The 25918-nt window shown below is 35.4% G+C and overlaps 1 protein-coding gene across 10 annotated transcripts in view; it reads left to right on the plus strand.

The window, feature by feature from the left end:
• The window catches only part of FMN1 (formin 1), a 187712-nt gene that overhangs the window by 75817 nt on the left and 85977 nt on the right, over nt 1-25918 (plus strand). For all 10 annotated transcript variants that reach the window (XR_010431342.1, XM_064658464.1, XM_064658471.1 and 7 more), the window contains 2 exons: nt 643-704; nt 23038-23819. Coding sequence is in view for 9 of the 10 variants with exons in the window: in XM_064658464.1 (XP_064514534.1) it covers nt 643-704; nt 23038-23819 (844 nt within the window). In the remaining variant the exon portion in view is untranslated. The remainder of the gene's footprint in view (nt 1-642; nt 705-23037; nt 23820-25918) is intronic.

Raw genomic sequence — 25918 nt, forward strand, 5'->3', positions numbered from 1 at the left:
ATACCTTTGGATTTTGTTATATTCTCACTAAATGGAAGAACTATCCTGTATCCTATTCACAGTATCCTGTGAAGATACTTATACTCTGTAATTAATCTTAATCTGATAGAATTTAGACCAAGAATTGTTTGTATCTCTTGCTGTTGGGTACCTTTTCAGGTCTTCATTTGCATTTGTGATTTCTATTTTATCCAGTTTGACTGTGTATAGTGATTGTATGTTCACAGTTCCATTTAAATTGTTATATTTAATGCATGTTATTTTATCATTGGGGGGGGGGGTGCATTCATGTGTATGTCATAATATTCTGTCAGTTCTACATTTATCTGCAGAACTCAGCCAAACTAAAGTTTCTTGTTGTTATTCCAGTCTGCCATATCTTCCCACAGTTTTCCCCTCTCAGCATGGAAGACCTCTTTTCTTTATCCTCTTCTCTCAGAAACACCATGGAAAATCTGGTCATGTGGTCATAGAAAAAAATGCTAATTACCGTGTTCAGATTTTCTTTTCCATCACCACTGTAAAAGGTCATTTATTTGAGAGCCTACATCTGCCTTCTGGACTCAGTAGTGTTGTATGAAATATACTATGCTGAAGATGGCACATTGTTTTCTGACTGGAATGTACTTTTTATTTTTACAGAGTACCAAGCTGCCATTTTGCATTTAAAGAGGGAACACAAAGAAGAAATTGAAACATTAAAGGTATACTTTTGTAATGACTTTTTTCTTTCCCCGACTCTAGTGCATTTTACAGATTTAAGTAGTGCAAACATACTTTCCATCAAATGTTAAGAATTAATTGTTTATTTCTAGAAGTTGTTTTCAGTTGACTGCCAACTCAGCTATAATTGATCTTAATCTATAAAATCTATACAAACACTCATATATGATGGGAAAAAGCAGTTTTACGTGTTTCCTGTTTATAGTTTTCCTTATTGCCGTGCTCCTAGATTCTTCCCTCTAACTCAGCAGTGCAGTACTTCTACATTGGTACTGACATTTAACTACTCGATCTTTCTCAGTGAAACATAGTTCTGTAGAAACAGTTTTCTGTAATTTTAGAATGAAAAATAAGCATTTGCGAGACTCTTTGAGGTTTTGCATTGAGCACTCTGTACTGATGTTTCCTTTTTTAAAGTGTAAACTCAACCAACTAATTGTCAAAATCAGAACTAACACAACTTAGTGTTAAAACTCAGTTTCCTTTGGCATGATTGACTGCGCTAAGCAAAGTGAAATATTAGAAGGAAATGTTTTTATCATAAAAGCAGGAACTTAGATGGCAGTATAAGTGAATTTGATGAACACCCCTGGTTTAAAATATATAGCATCTTCCTTTTCTCACCAGTTAAAATATATTCTTGAGCATAGCTGCACAGTGTTCTAATACAGGTCCATATGCTAAATCCTTAGTATACAGGTCATCAGTTACAAAACATTCTGTATTTCCTTTGTCATCATTAAGGCAAATAGAATGGAAAATAAACATTTAAAAACACAGAGATTCTGATAATTGAGCACACTGATACAGTGCCTGTGTCAGCAGATCACGTAGAGTAATCATCAGACTAGCACAAGTACAGTATTTGTATTACACAGTGTTTATGTCTTTGTGCCTGCACAAGGGCCAGGACCTAATGGACGTAAAACCTATGAAGTTGAGAAAACTCAGTGAGGTCTTTGAGTAGGCAGGTGTGGAATAAGGTAGCAGCTTGTGGAGTGTGCAGCATCTCTTAAAATTCAGCACAGGGAAATGCAAGCTAGCACTAAATACAACAGTAACATACAATAAATATTATCAGTAATAACTGTTAAAAAGAAGAGTGTTACTTTCCCACACAAGAACAGTGGATGAATCCAAGGGGGATTTATTCATTTTGAGAGGATATTTCATAGAATACATAGTCTCAGTGAGAGAGTAAACTGCGTGCTTCTCCAGCAACCCTGGAAATAGTAGCAGCAGAAGAGACAGGTATTGGTAGGCATCCATGAAAAATCACACATCTCTCCGGTGACACCTTTCATGAAAATAATGTTCCTCTTGAGTATTTTGTCTTCCATAAAAGTACATTTGAAAAACACAGGAGGAGAAGTAGATACTGTGATTTGCTACTCATACCTTTGAATGACATAAACATTCACTTTATCTGGGTTATTTGAGTTTTTCTCAAATATCATGTCTTATTGATAATTGTGTTTATATATTGTCTTGTTTAGTAGTACAGAAATTGTGAGTGGGTTGTTTCCAGAAGTGTGAAATCCCGATGTAACGTTCAACACCATAAAATCTCACCATTCTATATATGTATGTAAATACAATTAGAAAAGAGATAACATGCAAATATCTGCTGTCCATGATTAGTAGAAAATTTATGGAGTTTTAGCAGCTATGTCCTACAGATCATGTTCATCTTCTTATATTTCAGTTATTTGGCAATTATTTTATGTTGGAAACTACACTGTGTAGTTTCAAAGGCAAATTACAAGAGGTGATATAAATGTTTTTTAGGCCTTCAGATAACGGCAGTGAAGCGAAAGGTCTGCATCATGATGATCAGAAAAATAATTTATTAAGAGAAAGAATACCTGTGTTTATTGTATATGAGACATAATTCTAACAGATTTTTTAATTTGCATTTTGGAGTTACTCATAAGTTAGTGGAGACCATGCACTGTGTTTGTAAGTTTGTAAGATTGATCATTCCTGAGATACAAAGTGATGTTTCGTTTTACAATATAGATAGACATAAAAACTTCCTGTACCAAAGACCAGTTGAATACCCTGTCCCAGCAGTGACCAGCAGTGGGTGCTTAGAAAATATATAGAAGAAATGCTGACTGAAAGAGTAATGTCTTCTTCCTGTAGGGTGCTTTTTGTTTTGATTGGGGTTTTCTTTTGGCAGTTCTGAGTGTCTTCATTGTCTCTTCCTTGTTGCTTCTACTTCCACTGCCTTCATGCCCCTTCGTCATCACTGTATCCCGGAGGAAAACTATTATTTTCCATAATCTTGCCAGGCACAGATGTGAGACTGATTGGCCTGTAGTTCCCTGGGTCTTTTTTTTTTCCTTTTTAAAAATGTGTTATGTTTCCCTTTTTCCAGTCCATGGAAACTTCACCGGACTGTTGTGACTTATTAAATATAGCCACTTCCTCCGCCAGTTCCCTCAGGATCTGCAGATGCATCTCATCAGGTCCCATGGACTTGTGCACTGTCAGGTTGCTTAGATGGTCTCAGACCTGATCTTCTCCTACAGCAGGCGGTTCTTCATTCTCCCAGTTCCTGCCTTTGCCTTCTGCAATTTGGGCATTGTGGCTGGAACACTTGCTGGTGTTCCAAAGCAAGAGTCGTTGAGGACTTCAGCCTTCTCCATATCCCAGGTAACCAAGTCTCCTGTTTCTTCCCAGAAAGGGCCCACATTTTCCCTAGTCTTCTTTCTTTTATCACCAATGTACCTATAGAAGCTTTTCTTGTTGCCTCTCATGACTGTGGCCAGATTTAATTCTATCAGGACTTTATCTTTCCTTACCAGATCCCTGTCGGCTTGGATAGTTCCTTTACAGGAATTGTCCAAGTAAGCTCTGTAGGAGCCACCCTTGGTAGGCTTCCATTTTGTATTTGAGTTTGTCCAGGAGCTCCTTGTTCATTCACTCAAGACTCCTGACATTTTTGCTTGACTTTGTTGGGATGCATCACTTCTGAGGTTGAAGGAGGAGATCCTTGAATATTGACCCACTTTCCTCTGCCCCACTTCCCTCCAGAGCTTTATCCCATGGTACTCTACCAGGCAGGTTTCTGAAGAGGTCAAAGTCTGCTCTCCTGAAATCCAAGATAATGAGCTTGCTGTACGCCCTCCTTGCTAACCTAAGGATCTTAAACATCACCATTTCATGGTCGCTGCATTCCAATCTTCCCTTGAGCTTCAGATTCTCCACCAGCCCCTCCTTGTTTATGGGAACAAGGTCCAGCGTAGCACCTCTCTTCATTGACTCCCCTATGACTTGGAGAAGGAACTTACCATTGACTCATTCCAGGAACCTCTGGAGTTGCTTGTGTCCTGCTGTGTTGTCCCTCCAGTACAGGGACAACACAGTTATCAGGGTGATTAAAGTCCCCAATGAGGACTGGGGTTTATGAACAGGGCTTGTGAGCAGATAGGCTGCTCCTATCTGTCTTTAGAGGGCCTTATTTGCTCAGTATTCCTGGTCTAGTGTCCTGTAGCAGACCCACACTATAACGTCACCTGTCCCTGCCCTCCCTTTATTTCTGATCCGTAAGATTTCAGTTGCCTCCTCATCCATCCCCAGGCTGAGCTTCATGCCCTCCAACTGGTCACTGACATAGAGGATAACACTGCCTCCTTGTCTCCCTAAAGAGGTGAGGGCTACCTCCCCTACCTGTTCTTCCTAATAGCCTGTACCCTTCCATTCCCAACACTGCAGTCATAGGGGTCATCCTAGCACATATCCAAGATGCCGATAAGATGCAGTGCCCTGCAGACGTGCACATGTCTCTAAACTCTTGTTCATTTCCCATGCTACCTGTAGAGTCATTTAAGTTGGGCCTCCAGTGAAGCTGACTTGCTGGCTGGAATGGCTGGAATTCCTTTGTGCTGCTCTTAAGGTGCTCTTCTACTGAGCTGTGACCCCTCTCCAAGCTCTGGACATCAAACTGGTACATGTGGGATGATTTGAGGTTCCCCTCTCCCAGCAACTTCAGTCTAAAGCCCTGTTCACCAACTTGGCAGGGCTATAACAGCAAAGTTCATTCTTTATGTCACCAGCATTTGCACTGGAATGGAATGCATTAGAGAAGACTAAACTTTTTCTGTATACTGTCTTTCTTGTAGCTTTTCATTATTTGAAGGAAGGGAAGGAATTATTTCAATATAAAAAAATATTCATTACCATATACTGGTGTACAATCTTGTATAATGTGAAGTATGGAACTTTACATTATAAAATTTCATATGGGAACATATAATAGAGAAGGAGAATTGTGTTGTGATTTCATGTAATAACTTGTTGCATTTTATTCTTTAGGGTATAACAGAAAAATGGTAGATACCCCAATTATTGGAAATGCTTGGGTTAAATATATGTAGTGGCTTTTAAGTGAGAGATAATTCACTAACTAAAGTTTATTCTTCAGTAATAAGAAGTGTCCTATACCTTTGTACTGTTTCTTTTTGTAGTTATTTTCTTTCTTGAGTGTGTGAATGATAATTCCTAATGGATTTTATTTTTTAGGATTTGTTATCACTGTGTTCATTTCTTATAAACTTCATATGGAATACCCAGAGTGCAACTAGAGCTTTACCCATACCACTAGTTTGTAGAGGCTCACGCTGAATCTTTAAGACAGTGAAATTGCAGTGAATGTAGAAGTCCTGAAGGATGTACAATCACTGGATAGGGAGGGTGAATGACAGTACTGTATTTTGCCATCTTTGTGTTATCACCAAAACTTGGAAGTGTTCTTCCTTTTTTTGATGTCACTTGAAATCAATTTTAGTCATGTAGTGTGCATACTAATTAAGTTTACAACATGTATTACACCAAGTCAATTACTGATGAATCTCTCTACCGTCTCATATTGCATTAACAATCTGCATAACTCATAACTTAAAGGTTTAGTTAATATATATAATTCAACTGAATCATCCACATGAGATAATCTTTAGAAAGGGTAATGTAGTTGCATTCAAAAGATTTCTTGAATTTTTCTTTTAAAATTTACAAAAAAATAACTAATATATTTTTAAGATATGAAACTACTTCTGTTCTCCAATGTTAAATGTTTTGCTTTTCCTGCTTGTGCCGCTAGATGTCAGCTAAGTGTTTCAGAAGGAGTTCCCAAAAGATGTCACAGTTTCTCTGTAGATGTGCAAATTTCATACTTCTAAACTGTGAGAGTATGTGTGTTGGTGACATCCTGCCCACTGTTTGTGTATCTGACACAGTCTTAGTTTTAGGTCAGAAATTAACTTGCACATTATGGAGCTAGAATTGAAGTTGCTCAATAGATAAGTAATCACCTTCATAGTATTTTCCCTACAGAACCAAGTCTTTAGTGTCTAATAACCAACTCAGAAAATGAGAACAATTTAACATTAAATCAAAATAATGTAAATAGACTACTGACTTCTGAAAGAAGGGAATGTAGTTGAAGGCAGTATTCTGATTGCAGTGCTTAATATTTAACCCAACACATAGCTGCACAAGGGTGCAGCATACTTTTTTTTCTCTAAGTTTATTTCATAAAATGAGTAAAAATTTAAGTTTTTTCCCTAGTATCTCCTTGTTCCCTTTAGCACAAGGGTACCAAATGTCCCTTCATCTTCAGTTCCATGGAAGTTGAACACTGCTTTTGGAAGATGGAATCAAAGTCCTAAGCTATTCTATAACCCTGTACGCTATGCATGAGTCTTTTTCTCCTATACAGGTTGTTAGGCTTCCACCAACTCACTATATCTTTTACATATTTCCTAACTGAGAATAATAGCATCTTTAGCTATTAATCACAGGTTTTTATAATAATAACATTACATGATGCATGTCATATAATATACTGTAAGAAATAATAACTATAGATAACTTAAAAATGATGGGATAAACATTATATAATAAAATAATATTTCTATGTATCTCAAAGTATCTTATGACAAATTTTAGAAAGAAATACCTGTAAGGTTACATCTAACACAGTTATGAACATACTTAAGAAATAGTGAATGGTAATGCAGCTGGTGTAAAACTGCCCATGACATTATGAAAAAACAAGCTGGCCTCATTTAGAGAAGAATGTATCATGAGGTGTTCATAGTGACCTCTGTGGCCTCCTTGGTAATGTTTGCATTTTTGCTTTTTTGTGAAGGTTCCAAGAGCTGAAATGTAGAAGTGGCTAGAAAGTAATTTCCTTTTCACAGAAGAACTTGTTAACTTTGAAAACAATTTCATATCATAAATTGAAGTTAAAGACCAGTGCCTCAAAGTGACCCAGAAAATGCTGAAAAATGTGGAAGAAAAAGGAATGTGAAAGGGAAAGTCGTAGACCAGTCAAAATGATCTGATAATTTAAAAATTATTTATTTTTGTACTGAGACCAAAAAGACATAAAAACATCTATGTTTTTATAAAGTAATAAACCTTTACCTTTGTGATGACCTTTTCATCCTTTTACAAAGCTGTTTTTCTGTGTCTTGTGCTTCATGAGTCCATTCCTGACTCTGTATCTTTTCACTTTCCCATTCATTTTTCCTCATGGTCAGTATGCTTACATTTATGAATGCTTCCATTGCTCTTTAATTATAACATGAGTATAACAAAAGTTGTTGCATTTTGAAATTTGTAATTCAGCTGTGGGAGGCAATGGTGAATAGTGTTGAAAGCTGTTGTATGTCAGAATGCTTATGAAAATATCTGTTTTATAGAAGTGGGTGATTGCAGTTTTATTTTGACAATTTCAAATATCTTTTACTTACATGTAAATGTAAAATTTCATTTCAGCTTCAGAAATTATATCAGAAATTAGATGTTTTAACACCAAATCAAAAAGTTTTACAGTATTTTAATTTGTCTAAATCTTCTCTTTTGTAGATAGTCTATTACAGCAAGTTCTCTTTGAGCAGATTGAATTGAAAAAAAGTCTGACCTGGATACTCTCAGGGATCTTTATTATTCCTTTGTGGAAAAAAGAAATTTTTAGAGGTTTTTTCCCCCCTTCTGGTTTGTGTGTATAAATTTGAATTCTTGCATGGGATAGGGATGTCATGATTTGTCAGCAGTCACTGTGTTTAGAAATCTACTATTAAAATATGGGGCTCAGTGACAAATAGTGTTGAAAGCTTTATATTCCACAGTACCTAAAACATCTAACTAATGGTTAGATGCTGAGTTTTGGTGATAAAATTTTGCTTTAGGATGCTGAGATTGTTGCTTTTAACTCCTGAAAGATGAAATGCATCCATAAGGTGGCTTGCTGCTTTTAGTGTTCTCTGCTGGATTTTCATATCCCAGCTTGCATGTGTAGAAGAAAACCTGTATCATGTATGCTGCTTGGTCTGGTGGAGTTGCAGCTCAAAGGAGCAGCCAAGGTCAGCAAGGGTTTATTAGTCTTTCCTAATGAGCTGTTCAGGCTTTTCAGCATTTCCATGTGGTGAACTGATGAAGGTCTCCCAGCTTGTGGTTAATTATTGATACTAATCTCGCCTAACTTGAAATGTTTCAGTCTTCTGTGTTTAGCTGCTAAATGTATGGTTTCACCACTGTGTGTGTACTGTGTGCCTTTATGAATCTTCTTCTTGGTTACTTTGTCCTCCTGAAGGAATTTTCCCTGTTTGCTGCAGAGCCTTTCTGCAGTGCAAGAAAGGAAGACATAAAGATTGGAAAAAACATAACATTTTTGAGAAAGAAGAGACTGAAGTCCTATTAAATTGTTGAGCTCCTAAGGCTCCCAAACAATGGCAGCAACATTATCTTTAAAGTATGTATTTCCTAAAATACTAAAATCCCAGCAGGAGAAAAATCTCCCTATAATGAAAAATCTGCATAACCAGTGCTAGAGAAGGTGGAATTGCAGACTAGGAAATGATGGTAAAGGACAGGAGCAATAAAACAATAATTTTCTACAGAGCGCATAGCAGCATGCAAAGAACACTTAATCTCTTTGAAACTACCTGTTGACAATTGCATCTTCATTCAGAAAGGAAGCTTGGAGCGATTCTTCTTGGTGTATGAAGATATTCCCCAGTTCAGTGCTTAATTTTGTTTTAAAAACTTGCACATTTTAATAGCTGTATTCATTTCATGTTCTATAATCAATTTCTTGATGAAGTTTTAAGCATTTCTTCTGTGCTCAAATAGTTATATTAAGCAAAATTCTCCCACTTCTCCTCCTCCATTGACTTCCTATTTTTCATATTTTTGATGAAGTGTGTGCTTTTCATCCTTATTTTCCTTTAATCATGTGTTTACATTGTGATTACTTTCTTATCAGATAGCTTGAATATCGAGGAAGATTCTTCTTTTGTTATGTTGTGGGCTTTTTCACTGCTACTTGCCATACTGCCATTCTCGTATTTTCAATGCAATTTCACTATGACAACTTCAAATGTTTAAACCTCATGTCAGCTGCAGAATGCTGTTAATTCCACATGTTGATCCGGGGATTCCCCTGATTATTTAAGAAGTTACCGCAGACCATATTCCCTGTATTGAAAACAGTGAAAGTCTCTGTAACTCTGTTTCAGCACATAGATATTGTATCATATAGTCAAAATGTGCATAGAGCAAAATAATTTATAGCCTTAAAACTTCAGAAAGACTGAGTTCCTGCTCAGATTTAGACACTTTGCAAAACACTCTGCTTAATTAGGGCTAAAATGAAACTCTTAAAAAAATTTCATTATAACTCGCTACATTTTTTATCATTTGTGAAAATTAATTTTTCTCATCACCTTGAATAAATATGTTACACACTCAGGAGAAGAAGTAGAACACATATTTTGAACATTATGACATTATTTTGACAGACTTGGAAGACTTCTGTAACTAAGGAAAAATTGTCTGTAAGAGAAATTAAGTGAAATGATCATGGGATTGTAAATGCCTGTAAAAATTAAGTAGTATCAAAGTTACCATTTTGATTTCGAAAATATGTACCCCATATCTCCTTGCCAGAATTATCTGTGCTTTGAAGTTTACTACACCAGATATATGTTTAAATCTAATAGTTTTAAGCCATTTGTCTGAATGAAATATGTAATTGCATCTATTACATCATCGTCTGGTGTTGAACAAACTGTTAATTGCCATTTCCACAGAGCCACCAAAGATGTTATAAAATAACACTGGAGCAAAACTAAGTTTCACTGATTAATAGGTGCCACAAGTTACTCTTAGTTAGGTGGGGATCACCCTTCCAACTATGCTTTCAAAAAGAAAGCCTGTCTCCTGACCCTTTTATTGATAGTTAGGCAGTGTGAAAGAAAACCCACTGGAAATCAAAGCAGACATTAAGAGTTGGACATATGTATGGAGATGTGAGAGCTAGAATTTTAGGAAAAGTGGTGAGTAAGAATACTAGGACTGGTAGTCCTAGAGATCTGAGACAAGCAAACTGAAGGGCAAAAGAAGTAGCCTGGAAATTAAGATAGAAAACAGTAGGAGGTAGATTGCAGAGACTTGAGCCTGGGCATCATGATAAAGGTTTTACTTATATGTAAGCAATTTTCCCCAGAATATTATCCTAGAATGAATACCTTCCAATCAGTATTTGATTTTATTTTTGTTGGTCAGTTAGTAATACCCTCCCTTGTTTATTAATCAAAATCTAATCTGAATATAGATAGTTTCACTGTGTTTTTTTCTAGTGTCCTAAGTTTTAATTTGTCAGGATGTTTTCTAAGTATAAACTGGACTTTATAATATGTGTCAAGGTAACCATGTATTCCTGTTATTCATATTTTATGCACAGAGACCTAAGATGTAACAGATTTATTGAGATGCTTACAGTTGCATATATGTTCAATCACAGTTCATTTTTAATGTACATTGCAACTATAAATTGGATCCCAGAATCTCAAGATAGTTGCTTATTAAAGAAGGTGACCACTCAGGGACAACTGACTAAAGTGACTTGTGACTCTTATTACATTTTGCAGTTTGAGAAAGTATAGAATCTGCTTTTCCAGGTCAGCACTATCATGTCTTTACTACAATACTGTAGTGTCTCTCTCTGTGAGTCTGTGCATTGTTCTTATATCTTTCAGCTTCAGCACACATAATGCAGAAGTCTTAAAATCTTGCTGCTATTTCATTATACAGTTTTTAATTTTTGTCTGGAATAACTCCCATCTGAATGAGATACCGGCTCTGTCGAAGAGAAAGTTTCTGTGTAGCTGCATTACTTGGAAACTTGATGGAGAGGGATAAAATTAAGGTGGTTCTGGTTGTTCCCGTTTGAGTAATGGACCAAAGCTGGGTTTTTTTAAGACATTTCTGTGTGTGCAGTATTTTCCTCAAAGCCATGATGGGAAAGTCTAGAATAGTGTGATGATGCATAATTAGCACGTAGTATAAGTTAGTTTAAAGTAGGTATATTTTTTACACGGAGTCATTTCCATAATTAATGTTATACTTCTCTTTATCCATGTAGAATCTCTGGAGTTCATAAGCTGTATCTTAGATAAGTGTACTAGTATCTTTATCTGCTAAGTGTAGCATAAACATTTCTACAAAGTTAAAAAAATTAGTAGTAAACACAGTGTTGGGTTTTCTTCTATCTGTTACCTGCTTGGTGAGTATTTAAAGACTATCTTCTGGTTTTACCACTGAAGTTCATGGTAGTATCTGCAGAACTGGAAGCTTCCTGGTCAAAGTAAGATAGAAGTCATGAAAGACAAGCTTATGTGGTGGGTATCTACTCATAGACTTTGCCTTTACAAGGATATTTGCAGTTTGCATTTTCTCTTTAATCATTGTAATTGAGGTGAGTATTGTCAATATGAAAAAAATCTTTGCTATAATGAAGTTGTGAGGAAAGAAATGGTTTGTTTGGGTTACGTTATGTTGTATGTTACACATTTTCCTTTCATAGAAAATGTGTAATGTAATGAAAACTGTTGGTTTTTGAATGTGAAGCCAAATGTGAAATTAACCTCTGCCTTAATTTCCTTTGCTATAGAAAAAGAGCTAGTAGTTTTTGTAGTATAATATGTTTTAGGTTGAAGGAAGGACTGATTCACCAAGTAATCAAGTTGTTTTGACATGCAAAATTTGCTCTCTGTAACACGTGAGGAATGTGATAATTGTAAGCATCAGAGGATTCATCTTTTAGGTGAATATATTTCTTAAAGTAAAATTGAATCTCTGTTGTTTTTTTGATGTCTGGTTTCAAAAAGGCCCCAGAAAATAATTTCCCTCCATAGCTAGGAAGTGAATGGCTTGCTACACCTCAAAATCTTTTTGTTGTTTTGATTGCACATGTGAACTGTATATATCAGTGGAAAGGCTAGTCATCTCTAAAAATTCTTAGAACCTTTAGACAAAAATGATGTTCATTATGAAGAATAAAAATCATCTGTTTCTAAAAGTGTAGAGCTACTTTTTTATTATTCTCATAGCACTATTTGGCTGAATATTTCCCACTGAGAAATATTCATTGCTGTCTGTTATCCTTCTATAAATATGTAAGTTTAACTTTGGTTACTGTTTTCCATGTGCTGTACTGATAATGCTTTTTGCTTCAACTTTTACTTAAACAAAATAATTGGTTGAAACTTGGCAAAATGTGATCTATATCATTGCTCTCCTATGTAGTTACAAGGCTTTGTTATAATGGCTTAATCTTGTAGTTTGGTTGCCAAAGAAATTAATTATTTATACTGTGAAGCAATGTTGACAGTAAACTCTCCTTTCCACCCCCTCTCAAAAAGAAAAGGAAGAAAAGAGAAGAAAAACAAGGTTGCATTACAATTCTGGCAACATCAGCCACACTAATAAAATCAAATTCAATGTTGGTTTACGACTTTGAATTTATGTGACTGCACAGGATCAAAGGATTTGTATCCCACTGGACTGCAAGGTCTGTAGTTCATGGCAAAAAAACTCATCAAAAAGAACATTTTAGTAGTAAGGCTTTTCATTTTAATCAGCCACAGTAATAAAAAAGCTGTTAGGTGTCCAAAAACATTCTCCTAAGATCAGAGACAACTTGCTCTCTATTACAATCAGTTCTCTTATTGGATCCATACTGCCTCTGTAGTTTTTGTCACTGAAACTTCATCTTCAGCTTGTTTTCAGCCATTTTTTTATGTTGTTTTCACATTTTACATGCCAAAGCATTCTATGTGTCGGTAAAAATAATGATTCATGTAATTTTCCTGGCAATTGAGAAATACTATAACTTATTTAAAGTAAATTATCATCAAAACATATGATTAAATAATATATAATTTTAATAAGAGCTCTATATTTCTATGTATTGTATTTAAAAGTATTCTAGTAGCAATATTAGGGGTTTTTTTCTCCTTGCATGTAGTCTTCTGAACACCACCACAAAGAATTGGTATTAGTATTTTTGTATCTATACAGACGTGGTAACTGAGGGTGTCCTAAGACTAAGGTAGCAGCTGCAAGTGAGAAGCAGAGTAGGGAAGTAATAGGAAATGAGTGTTTGGATTTTGTATATTAATTGTTCGTGGTCCTAGTTCAACAAAAGTTTGAAATAAATTTTTAGCTGATGGCATGGTTTCCTTCTTTTGTTAGCTTTGCCTCAGAGAAATTATATCCAGTATATCATTTACATTTATTAGTGTGTTGCATACTGAGTTGCCTCATTCCATTCTGCAGAATTTAAATATTTAACAGAGCTTAACAATATTTAGAGATTTTACCAATGAAATTGTCCACAAAAATACCAGTTTTCGTAGAAATTTATGGGTAGGTCTCAATTTAGCTGGATACCCCATTTTTACATATTAGGTAGGATTTATTTTTCCTGGCATAAGCTAGCTTACATTTAGAAAGAATCAACACAGTCACTTACTGCAAGGATCACTCCCTTTTGCATGGCATGACAGGTTGCTGCTGTACACTAATTTTTTGCAAATTCAAATGGGTGTAGTATTACTTTCTCTATTCTAATTCACTACAGCCTGAGATACATGCAGGCTTAAACTGGTTTTTGTCAGCTGAATATTTTCATGGGCTTATTATTTTAAAAACAGTCCTTCAAATGAACAGAAACTTTAGTATTAGTGGGAATTTTATGTTACCTACCAAACATTTTAAATCTACATAAAATTCCAAATTATCTACTGTTAATATTTATTTATTAATAACCTGAGATTTGCCCCTTTAAGCACATGTTAACAGTTGGCTTTATTAAGTCCTATTTAGTCTAGTTTTTAAGAGTTTTTTATCATTTATCTCAAGGGAAGACATTGCTTTGCAAGTGTGTCTGTGGTAAGAAGTTAGTGAATCAAAGCCATTAATAATTTTCGGTTTGATATATATCATAGAATCAACTGGGTTAGAAAAGACCTCCGAGACCATCAGGTCCAACCCTTGATCCAACACTGCCGTGGTTGCTAGACCATGGCACTAAGTGCCACATCCAGTCTCTTCTTAAAAACCTCCAGGGACAGAGACTCTACCACTTCCCTGGGCAGCCCATTCCAATGCCTGATTACTCTCTCTGTAAAAAATTTCTTCCTAATATCCAACCTAAACCTCCCCTGGCATAGCTTAAGACCATGCCCTCTTGTCCTACTGCTGGTTGTCTGGGAGAAGAGACCAACCTCCACCTGGCTTCAACCTCCTTTCAGGGAGTTGTAGAGAGTGATGAGGTCTCCCCTGAGCCTCCTCCAGGCTAAACAACCCCAGCTCCCTCAGCCTCTCCTCATAGGACTTGTGCTCCAGTCCCTTCACCAGCTCATTGCTCTTCTCTGGACCTGCTCCAGCACCTCAATATCCTTCCTGAACTGAGGGGCCCAGAACTGGACACAGTACTCCAGGTGTGGCCTCACCAGCCCAGAGTACAGGGGAAGAATCACTTCCTTGGACCTGCTGGCCACACTGTTCCTGATCCAGGCCAGGATGCCATTGGCATTTTTGGCCACCTGGGCACACTGCTGGCTCATGTTCAGCTTCCTGTCAATCCAAACTCCCAGGTCCCTTTGTGCCTGGCTGCTGTCCAGCCACTCTGTCCCCGGCCTGTAGCGCTGCAGGGGGTTGTTGTGGCCAAAGTGGAAGACCTGGCACTTGGCCTTGTTGAACCTCATCTCGTTGGAATCATACCATCTATCCATGTCAGATACAATAATTTAGATTCCAGTGAGGTTTCTCTGTGGGCACTGAGGTTCCACAGTAGAGTACATAATGTAGCAGGTGCTGAAGTGGACACAATAGGATCCATAACTGTGGAGTATGCTGTAGAGTACAGTGGACATTATTAGAGATACTTTTCCCTATATTTGGATTCATAATATTTGCAGGATCTTGAGAGATTACCAAGAAATTTCAAGGGCACATCTAATTGTTTTATTAGAAGTTATGGAGAGGAGGAGGGATGTACCCTTATTAAGGGGGTTGATCTGAATAAAGTGACATGTATATAGGACGGCTGTAGGAAAAGAACTAGAGATGAGCTGTTTTGAGCTATGCATAATTTGTGTAATCTAAAATGATTGGGTGGTAGTTCTTAACAGGGAATGGACTGAAGGGAAGATATGTATATGTGCAGGAAAGAAAACCTAGATTATTGTAAGTTGATGAAAACATTTGCAGAGCAGACACAAAGCAATTAGGATGAGGAAAGCAAACTTTAGGCAATCTGGGAATCACTCTGTGAGGAGAGAGGAAAAGAGTGCAGAATTGAGAGAATCGAAGGCCCACAGAGAGCTGGAGGAGGAAATGCTGGAGCTTAGAAGAATATAGGACTTTGTGCAGTCTGTAATGTAAGGGGTGGTTTGTATCTCGTACAGAATAGTCTCTTGAAATGTGTAGTCCTGGTCAGAAAACATCTACAGTATCCTTGTGCCATAGATCTGCTTTGCAGGGCTATTCATACTCCTCCAATAGTGATAAAAATGAAGGTATGTTTGTTACCTTTTGCTTACGTGGTCACTGAAAGCTTAGCAGTAATGAGAAGGAATCATAGAACATGCTGAATTGGAAGGGAGCCTTCAGGGTCATCGAGTCCAACTCGTGGCCCTGAACAGGACACCCCAAGAATCACAGCGTGTGCCTGATTTAGTTCCCACTCCCACTGTATTCCACTGTCAGCAGACTTAATAAGTTCCAGTTGTGGATTTATTTGGGGTTTTTTATACGCTCATGGAACATATATTAAAAAAAAGCCAAACAAACAAACAAAACCCCCAGCTATTTCTTATTCATTGTCTTCATAGACCCACTAGACTCAATAAGTACAAATGCACTGGCCAAAAGCTTGCAAATCTTCTGAAAGGCACTTCATATTGGAGACAGGCACACAGGCTTTGCAACTGAAAGGATGTTATGGCTATTGTAGATTCTGGGTCTTGAAAAATGGTAAAGAGGAGGAAGACAGATAAAGAATCAAATTGTTGAAGAATGGCATTTAATTTAGGAGAAGAATAAATTTATAGTAATACAAAAAAGCGAAGGATGTCAACAAGCCTCTAATGAATATGGTAATTTCAGTGACATTTTCTATGTAGTATACAGTTGAATATGCGTTGAAGATGAAATGGGAAGGACAGAGATAAAAACAGCACTGGGGAAGAAGTTAAGGGGACAAAGCAAAGGGGTAATACAACTGACATACTAGGAGGAAGGAGACACACTAGGAGGGAGGAGAGTGAAGAATAACTGAAGGTGTTAATAAATGTATTTTAAGATTGCAGGACCGAGTCTATATAAAAGAAGTATTCAAAATGTGTTATAAATGCAAACTAATTCGGAAATGGCATGAACGTGTTACTGGCTATATCCAGAATAGTTTTGACTGAAACTGGGACAGTGAATTGAAAGAATATTAGAAACATAAACGTTCAAGAAAATGTAAGGATATGTTAATTTAAACATTCACCATAAAAATGACATGCTTGATTTGAATGTTCTTGCAGTAGAGAAAGCAGGTATCATTCTGTTAATACCTTCAGTTTCTCATTGATTTTTTGTATTCAGAGAAGGGCAGTTTGCTGGTTTTGAAGTTTTTCTAACAAAGGATAAGAGAACACTAGAAGTAAGAGCAAATGGAGTACGAAACAGGGCATTTCTCAAAAGTAATTTTTCATTAGACTGCCTTTAAATGTCTACTTGTATTGAATGTATTTCTTTCTCGCACACTCATTCAGTTGTTCATTTACCTGTTTTTTTTTCTAAACATGATATATATTTTCAGAGTAAATATTTAAATTATCAAGTGAATTAGTGCTTAAAATGTTATGTGAATTTTAAGTCATTTGTAGGCCTATATATAAGAAATAAAGCACATGATATTTAAAAAAACATGTCTGTGTTGCAGTGTAAGTAGGTATAGTTTAATTACGTGCTATGTCAATAATTTTGTATTTCAAAATTGCTAGCTACAATACTTTATTTCTTTCTCAACTGCATAAATGCCAATAGTTGTTAAATAACTAAATATTCAGAAATATATAGCAAAACAGTGTAGTGTATACCTGCCATGGTCAAATTTCTCGCAACTACTTTTGCTACATTTCCTCTATATGTATTTAATATTTTTAAATTAGAGGACTAGACTCTGTATACATTGCCTACACAAATATTTACAGTTCTGTGAATGTTTGAGAATGGTCAGTTATTACTTTTTTACTGTGAGGTGTGAGAACAATCCTTACTGCATACCCTTGAAAATGGTAATATACCATATTTAACTGTTATGTTTGGTGAAGTATTTGTCAGAGAGGAATTTTGAATTTAAATATAAATTGGCATGGGCTTAACTTTTTTTTTTTCCTGCGGAGAAATCCTTTGCTAAATCTCTGATTGTTGTTAAAATTTAAAACAAATGTATGTTTTTTCAAGGACAGAGAGTTAACAAAAAAAGGACTTCTTTTCCTTTGTCAACACAATACAAGAATAAAAAGTGTGAGTTCTTCCAAAAACTGAAGATGAAATTACTTAGAGTGAACAAAACCAAAAAGTCAGAGGCTGTCTGTAAAAAATTTGGTTTTCCTCTCTTTTCTATGGACACTTCCTTGATTGCCAAAATACTCTTAAGACAAAAAAGCTGTGAACTCTATAAAAATACTTTTCATCGGCAACTCCATAATTCTTATCTTTTTTTTTTCCTTTTTTTCTTTCTCCTTTTTTTAATATCCCTCCTCCCCCAACCATTTCCACTTCTGTAAAATATATCCTTAGATACTTCATGTCTTCTTTGTTCCCATTTTTTTCATTTTCTTGGCTTGGCATAAGTAACTAATTAGATGTAACAATCAGTGTATAAAAGTCAGAGAAGGGAATAAAATCAAGCTCTCTTTCTTCCTAATATGTTGTTTTTCCACACTAATTAGAGTAAAAACCTGTAAAAGTGTGTGTTTCTCAGTTAAAGAAGAGGTCTGTGTCTGATATACCTAGAATAGCTTTGTTCATTAAATATGTGTCATTTTTACACACTCACTTTTCAGAGTAGAATTACACTGTAAACACTAGTGAAAAAGTATTAGGCATTGACAGTGGAGCATTAACTTGCTAGTTTCAAAGCATATTGCTTGCTCTAGACAGTGTTTTAGAGATTTTTTTTTTTTATGTTTTACTGTTAAACTGCTCGGGATTTTTGTTAACATTTATGGTGAAAATAAGTTGTGACTAATTACAAGGCAACAACTGATTTTTGAATGTAGATTGCTGTAGAGATTTATACTTTCCTCATATTCATACATACAAATTGTTTCACAGCTTTTCATATCAGAACAATTCTGTGTTATGGTTGAAAAGTTTTTGTCGATGTAAAATCACATTATATAAATCAGTAACAAAACAAATATATTTGAGTGGATTGCATTTAATTGACTGTAATTGACTATATTGACTGTATTAAATGAGACTGTAATCTTTCTGTCACCTATCAGAGCACAGAGAAAAGCTGTCACATTGGTATTGAGATTTATCTGTATCAATCCACATTATCATTTCAAAGACATTTAAACAACCTCTAGGTTACATTCTGAATGAGAGGATTTAGTCTTTTGCTTTTGTGATTAATTACATGATTTTTTATCTCATACTGTAACGGTTCAGTGATTCAAATTTTGTACTTTATCTTCCTTTGAAGAAATTCTTAATTTCCTGGCTTTCATAGAACCAAGGTTGAGCTGTTGGCATTGTCTCAGAAAATATATCTTACATTTTTTTCTCTGTATTGTGTCAAGTTACGTAGTAGGTGCCAAAAGGAAGGCACTGGAATCATGGCAGAGGAATGGGTGTAAGACAGGAAGACACTGGAAAGCCATTCCAAATGCTCCTCTTGTTTTCCAGGTTACAGTGTGTCAGTTTTTTTGAATATTTGCATAATCATCTTTGTACCATGACAGTATCATGTATTTTAGTAAGAGGGGTCTTTTTTTATTGTTGTTGATGGGGGGGTTTTCATTGTTGTATGGTTTTTTCTTTTTGTTTAGGGGTGGCTTTTCTTTTACCCATTATTTTTTAGGAAGAGGATAATAGAGACCTTCTGAGCTTATATATAAATGTTTGTGTCTAAGGGATCTGAGAAGTCCGCTGGGATTATTTGCTCTCATGAGTTGATTTTACTCAAGGAAGATGGATCATGCCTGTTTCAGTTGCAGATACCAGACAAACCTCGAGAAGTTAAACTGATTTTTGAGTGCAGCTGCTCTGATGAGGCTTGAATAGCAAATAAAGCACAAAGATTACTTTTTTTCTTATGACAGTTCTTTTAATATATTCTGATACAGAGTTGTTGACTCGTGATCAGTCTGTGATATGCTGTCCTTTGCAGATCCTTTTCCCCTGGAATTGCCATACTACTGATCAATCCCTTCAGTACCTATGTGTGCTGCAGTTCTCTTTCTTGAATTGCAGCATGTATTTTCAGACTGCTTCCTTGTCCAATAAAATTTTTATGAATTCTGAATTTTAACAGTGTTCTTCAGCTTCCTATCACAGTATTGTTTGCATATTTAATATTGGCAGTGAATGCAAGAAAGATTGTACCAAAGTAAGGCAGCTTTTTTCAGTAGTATACTCCTATGTGAATCAGGCTTAAGATATTCAGGATGTACTTTCAAATATATGATCAAAAACTTATTCCAGCACATTAAGGCCTTAACAGTACGTTGTTTTACATACTTATATTTTCTTTTAAGCCAGCAATATGAAAATAGTAATAAGCTTGTATTGAAACATACCTACCTTTAATATGGTATTTGTAAAAGTAATCTGGAGAAAATACATCGCTGCTGTCATGGAAATTTAGGTGGCTGTATCAATCTTGCGTGTGTGTGTGTGCGCGCGCGCGCGTGTGTGTGTACAGAAGAGGGAGTAATATCTAAAAAAAACTCAATGATGTTACTGGCAAGAGTCATTGATACAAAGAAAAGCCAGAGAACCTCAACAGGCCAAGGCTTGAGGGCTTAATTTGATACATTCTCTGAAAGAGCAGATTCATGGTGCAAGAAGGTGAAATGGTCAGGGGAGTAGAAATGTCAGGGGAGTAGAAACTTGCACTAGTTTATTTGATGATGAATCTGGCCATACAATCCCAATTTTTTTTTATGAGTGTTGCTGAGAAGCAAGCAACTAGTCATCTGTACAACTCAGCAAAGTGGCAAATGCAGCTTTCATGTGAAAACAACTGCTATCCTCTGTGTCTAAAACATGCTGATGAACATCTCCCACATTGTTCTTTGTAATGTCTTCATTTCACACAGAAATTTATACAGGCATTTTACTCTAATAGGTTTCAAAATCCTCTACCCTTCTTCAGAAATAAATCATTTTCATTCATGCATAGGGTGGCTTTATAAGGTCTAGTTTTCAGCTGCCCTCTCATATCTTCTGTCCCTCCAGCCTTCTTCCCACACCTTACCTGCCTTAGACATCTTGCTACGTGCTGAAATTTTTTTCAATTTCATTCTGCTTAAAGTAGCTGTGACCAAACTATTATATTCTAATCATTTTTGATCTCCATTTGATTCATTATATGATATTAGAGCATTTCCTCTCATTTTAAGAAATATTTGCCAGGAAGCAGACCTTTAGTAAGAATATATATGCATTATTTATGTGTATATATAAAAATAGTACATATTAATATACATATTCTAGAATTTTTGTCAAAAGTATTAGATATGCAAGCTGAAAAGGTTTCAATATTACTTAATCTTATGGTGAATAAGATAATTATTTTGAGATAAAAAGTAATTAAAAACTTGTTTTATTACTTATTGCTCTTTTTATTGTACTCAGTTGGATATGACTGATCTCTTACATGGATGAGATGTTCAACACACATTTCCAATGTTTCATTTTTGCTAAGCTTGCATTTCTTTTTTGTGCTTGATAACTTTAGTTTTAATTCTTGTTAATAAAAACTTCCTGTATTAACAGAAAATAATTTTGAAAATATGAAAGAATGAAAAGAAAAAGCATAAAACAATCACCTCAAATATAATTTTGAGTTTAAACCACGAATTTTATATTGTAATATAAAGACTGAAGATCTGTATTTGAAAAGGCTTATAATACTAATACAGTTGCTTTCATGCCCATTTAAATGTAATAAATAGTTTTGTTAGATACTGTCCTTGTTTTACAGTGTGTTTTTAAGGTGGCCTCAGATTTACTGCTGGGAAAATCTCTAATGTTCAAAGTAAATTGTTCTATGAGGGAGTTTTTGATGTCCAATAGGAGCAAAATACTATGTAAAAAACCCAGTTGAATTCCCTAAGGCAAACTTACTTCATTACCTCATTTATGGGTCAGTATGCCAAGTTTAAAGAGACAGGTGATTTCTTTGGAACAATTCAAATGGCCGAAAATCTTGTGATAGTTGAACTGAACTAATAATAAAGCTGAGTGACAACAAACTTTGATAGAGTAACAGCAGGAAAATAAAAAGCTAAGCAAATCTATTCTGTTGTACATATTCTTCCTAATTCTTCTATAAAACTAAAAGAAATTAGGTTGTTTCCAATGCAAATCTCTGTTTCATTACCTTTGCAAGACTTTAAACTTGATTTCTGACCTTTACACTTGCCAGCTGAGAAAAGGAGCATTTTGTACCCAGTATTTTCAGTGTGTTTACCTTGGGTTTTATCTTAAGAAATTGATTAGAATACAAGCTGATCATAGTGCTCTAAGAAATAATGTATATTGTTTGCATATCTAATCAAGCATTGTTGTACAATATAAAGTCCAATATATTACATTATACATGTATTACTTGAATGTATATTAATTAATACCATAAACTATGAACTCCGACCTAATACCCAAGTTGGAATGGTAAGTAGGAAGTGCTGTGTTGCCACTTCTGACAAGCACTGTGTAAATTGTAAAGTAAGTGTAAGTGTAAATTGTTGTGCCTGCAGGAATTTGGGAAAATCGAAGCTCATTATGGCTTCTGTTGAAATGTTGGCTTCCCTTGGTAGAGGGATCCTGAAAGAACCATGCAAAGAAACAAGATAGCATCAACCAGCTGCCTGATAGTAGTATCATGGCATAACAGAAAATAGCTTGTAGAGATTTAGTCATCTGGAATAGCAGGACTGGATTGAATTGTATTATTTAAAGGAGATCTTTCTATACCAAATGTTTTATATTTTTCTTATATGTGGTAACATAAATGGGTTTTTTTTTCTTCCTTCCTTAATTATTCAGTGAAATTATTTTGATCCTCTTAGTTCTAAGATTTATTTTCTTGAATTGTAGATTAAAGTATATCTGGTTGAAATGAAGTTTTAATCTAAAAGTAAAGATAAACTTGAAGAATTTATGTATATCCCTGTGGATTTAATTGATGATAGCACTTAATAGATTAAGAAATTCTTTTAATTTGTTATTTATTGTATTCTGGATGAATTTTGACTTCTGTTGTTTTTAATCTACTTTTTACTTCATAACATGTTAACTCTACATATGTATATGGCATATTTATGAAACGAAATAGTCAATAAAATCATGTCATTAAATATGATAACATTTGAAAAAGATACCTTTTTCCATAATATACCATTAATTGTTGCATTCAATTAAAAAACAGTAAGTCTGCTTAAAGACAGTGTACAACTTAGAATTTGCCCAAATTGATGTTCTGGATATTTACTTATAAAATATGGTTTTTTTGAAACACACCCTGCTTACATTTCTTTAACAAGTAGTAATTGTCAAATTATGTAGTAGCTTGCAATAAAGGCATTTAGAATTAGGAAAGTGAAGTATTTCTCTCTTTGCTTAATATAAGAACACAGTCTAAATTTGAAGATTTTTAATTGCTACCAGATTAGCACTTCAGAAGAATATTTGCACTAAGGGATTTTTTTTCTTGTTGCTCTGCAGTCTCAGTTTGAACTCAGGGTATTCCATATTCGTGGAGAACATGCTGTATCAACTGCTCAGCTTGAGGAAACCATTGCACATCTGAAAAATGAACTTGATAATAAGTTAAACAGAAGAAATGAAAAAGCAAAGGATATTGGTGTTTCTACTGAAGATGATAACCCACCAAAGGCATACCGAAATGTATGTATACAGACTGACAGAGAAACTTTCATAAAGCCTAGTGAAGAAGATAACAGAGCTGTGAAAAATAACCAAATAGTACCCAAAAAGCTTAATATTTCTTCTTTGTCACACAGTATTTCTGCCCAAAGTGAAAATAAGGACAATTACAATGTACAGTCTTCAGAAAGTGTCTTATCTTGTCAACCAAAACAAATGCTGCCTCCTCCACCACCACCACCTCCTCCTCCTCCTCCACCACCCCTTCCTGAATCTTCACTGTCAGGTTTAGTTCCTCCACCACCACCTTTGCCAGTGGGTCCAACTTCACTGACATCTCAGTTTGGATCTGGTGCACCACTGTCACCTCCACTTTCTGAAGGCTGTAGGAATTTGCAAGCACCGCCACCACCGCCACCACCACCACTTCCAGGGCTGGGACCTCCTGTTCCACCTCCACTGCCTGGATCTGGGTTACCTCCACCTCTTCCACCTCCTGGGCCTGGGTTCTTTTTTAATAGCACTTTATCTTCAAACCAAGGTCCTCGAAAACCTGCCATTGAACCTAGCCGTCCCATGAAGCCTTTGTACTGGACACGGATACAATTGCAAGATAGCAGGTAAAATATATTTACTTGGACTTAGAATCACTACTTAGAATTGTCATGGTAGGTATGATATTTAAGGTATACTATTTAAGACCTAATAACAAAATGTAACAGTCTAGGAATGTATAACAAAATCAGTGTAGAGGCATGGATTGATATGCTTTAAGAAAAAAATTGAATCTAGAAAAAAAAAATCTAGAAAAAAAATTGAAGTCTAGAAATAGATCATAGGAAGTTATTTTAAAATATTATGGTTCAATTAAAATTGTATGCATTGTAAATGGAAATTTTGTGCATCATAACAAAACCATATTTTTTTGTGGGTTTTTTCACCCAGTCATCCAAGTACTCCATGGATAACCATAGTGACAGGGTCCTTCCTAGATTTAGCACTAAAAAGCAAAATGGTTGCCAAGAGATTAGAAAGATTTTAATTTTTTTAAATTAAATCTGAATTAGAATTAGAACTGAAGTTAAAGTTTGGTCACATAAGAACTTAGTTTCATTTTTGCTTTCCAGTCACTTCATGTGATACTATCTTCAGAGAACTATGTTGTGTCATCCTCTATGATTCCAGTTCTAGAAAGAGTTAAACTGGAACCTAACGTCTGTGTGTAATTCTGTCTGAGCAGGAAGAGTAAAGCATATATGTAGATATAGGCGGCTCAGGAACCTATAATATGAAGCATCTATTATGGACAAATCTCAGTACTGTAGTTTTTAAAAAAACAGATATAAAAAATAAAAAAATTACCCATCTTACTGTGATTTAGTGTGGGGATAAAATCTTAGATATGCTTGAGGGAAGGGATGCCATCCAGAGTGGGCCCTCACAGGCTTGAGTAGTGGGACTGTGTAAAGCTCAGGAAGTTCAAGGCCAAGTACAAGGTCTTGCACCTGAGGTGGGCAACCTCCAATATCAATAGAATCTAGGGGATAGAGGAGGTAGATTTAGATGGCATGTAAGAAAGAAATTCTTTACTATGAGGGTAGTGAGGCACTGCAACAGGTTGCCCAGAGGAGCTGCTGATGTCTCATTCCTGGAGTGTTCAAGGCCAGGTTGAATGGGGCTCTGAGTAGCCTGGTCTAGTGGAAGGTATCCCTGTCCATGGCAGGGGCATTGGAACTAGATGATCTTTAAGGTCCGTTCAACCTTGGCCATTCTATGATTCTATAATGACAGTCTAATAGTGTATTCTATTGTACCAAATCCAAAGTTACTGTGAAACATCTGTTTTATTGATTTGTTTATAAGTGATAATTTGGTGAACAGGCATAAGTAAACAATTTTTGGACAGGCTTTTTGAAATGATCCCACAATCTTTTGTTTATGCTACCCATTCATTCAACTGACAGGAGAAAAGAAGTTCTCCCATTTACGCTTTCTGGGCCAGCATGCATACCTTACTGCCACAGTGGTATGTGGCTTCACATGCTGCTCAGCTGCTCTTCTGGATTTTGACTGATTCTAATTTTGGTTCTTGTGTTTATTAATGTAATACAGAGCTCCATTAGGAGGGATGGCTCAAAAAGTGGTTTTGGGGGATGCTTAAATGACATCTACTATTTCTAGTTTAACAAGGACGTACTCGTTAATTCAGGTCCTGCATTGTGCAAGTAATGAAATTACATGATTACTTGGATCTTTAAGTTCAAATAATTATCTGTGTTCAAAATTATTTTTAACATAACTGCAGTTGAAAGATGCTAAATTTAAACATTCTAATAAATGAAATTATATTGTTATGTATGACTTACAGCCATAACATGTCACAATATTATATACGTTGTAATATATATACACACAGTATATTGTATACTGTATTATACACTGACTATATATATTGTATTATGAATTATTAGAAATTATTTATTATAGTTTATGTATCATAGTAACAATTCTATGTAAATTAATAAAATTATTATCAATGATATTTTATTTTATTGTTCCATTACATTTAAACATCGTTAAAGTAAGTAATTGCAGTTAAGTGTAATTAAATATGAGTTTTATTTTACTTTACAACTCTGAATTTATTTTGATGAGAAAGAACCATTATTCTGGTATAATAAAGCATTGTAGGGTGTTAATATTTTATATAAAATAGTTG

This window comes from Pseudopipra pipra, chromosome 6, assembly GCF_036250125.1.
Source record: "Pseudopipra pipra isolate bDixPip1 chromosome 6, bDixPip1.hap1, whole genome shotgun sequence".
NCBI classification, from domain to species: domain Eukaryota; kingdom Metazoa; phylum Chordata; class Aves; order Passeriformes; family Pipridae; genus Pseudopipra; species Pseudopipra pipra.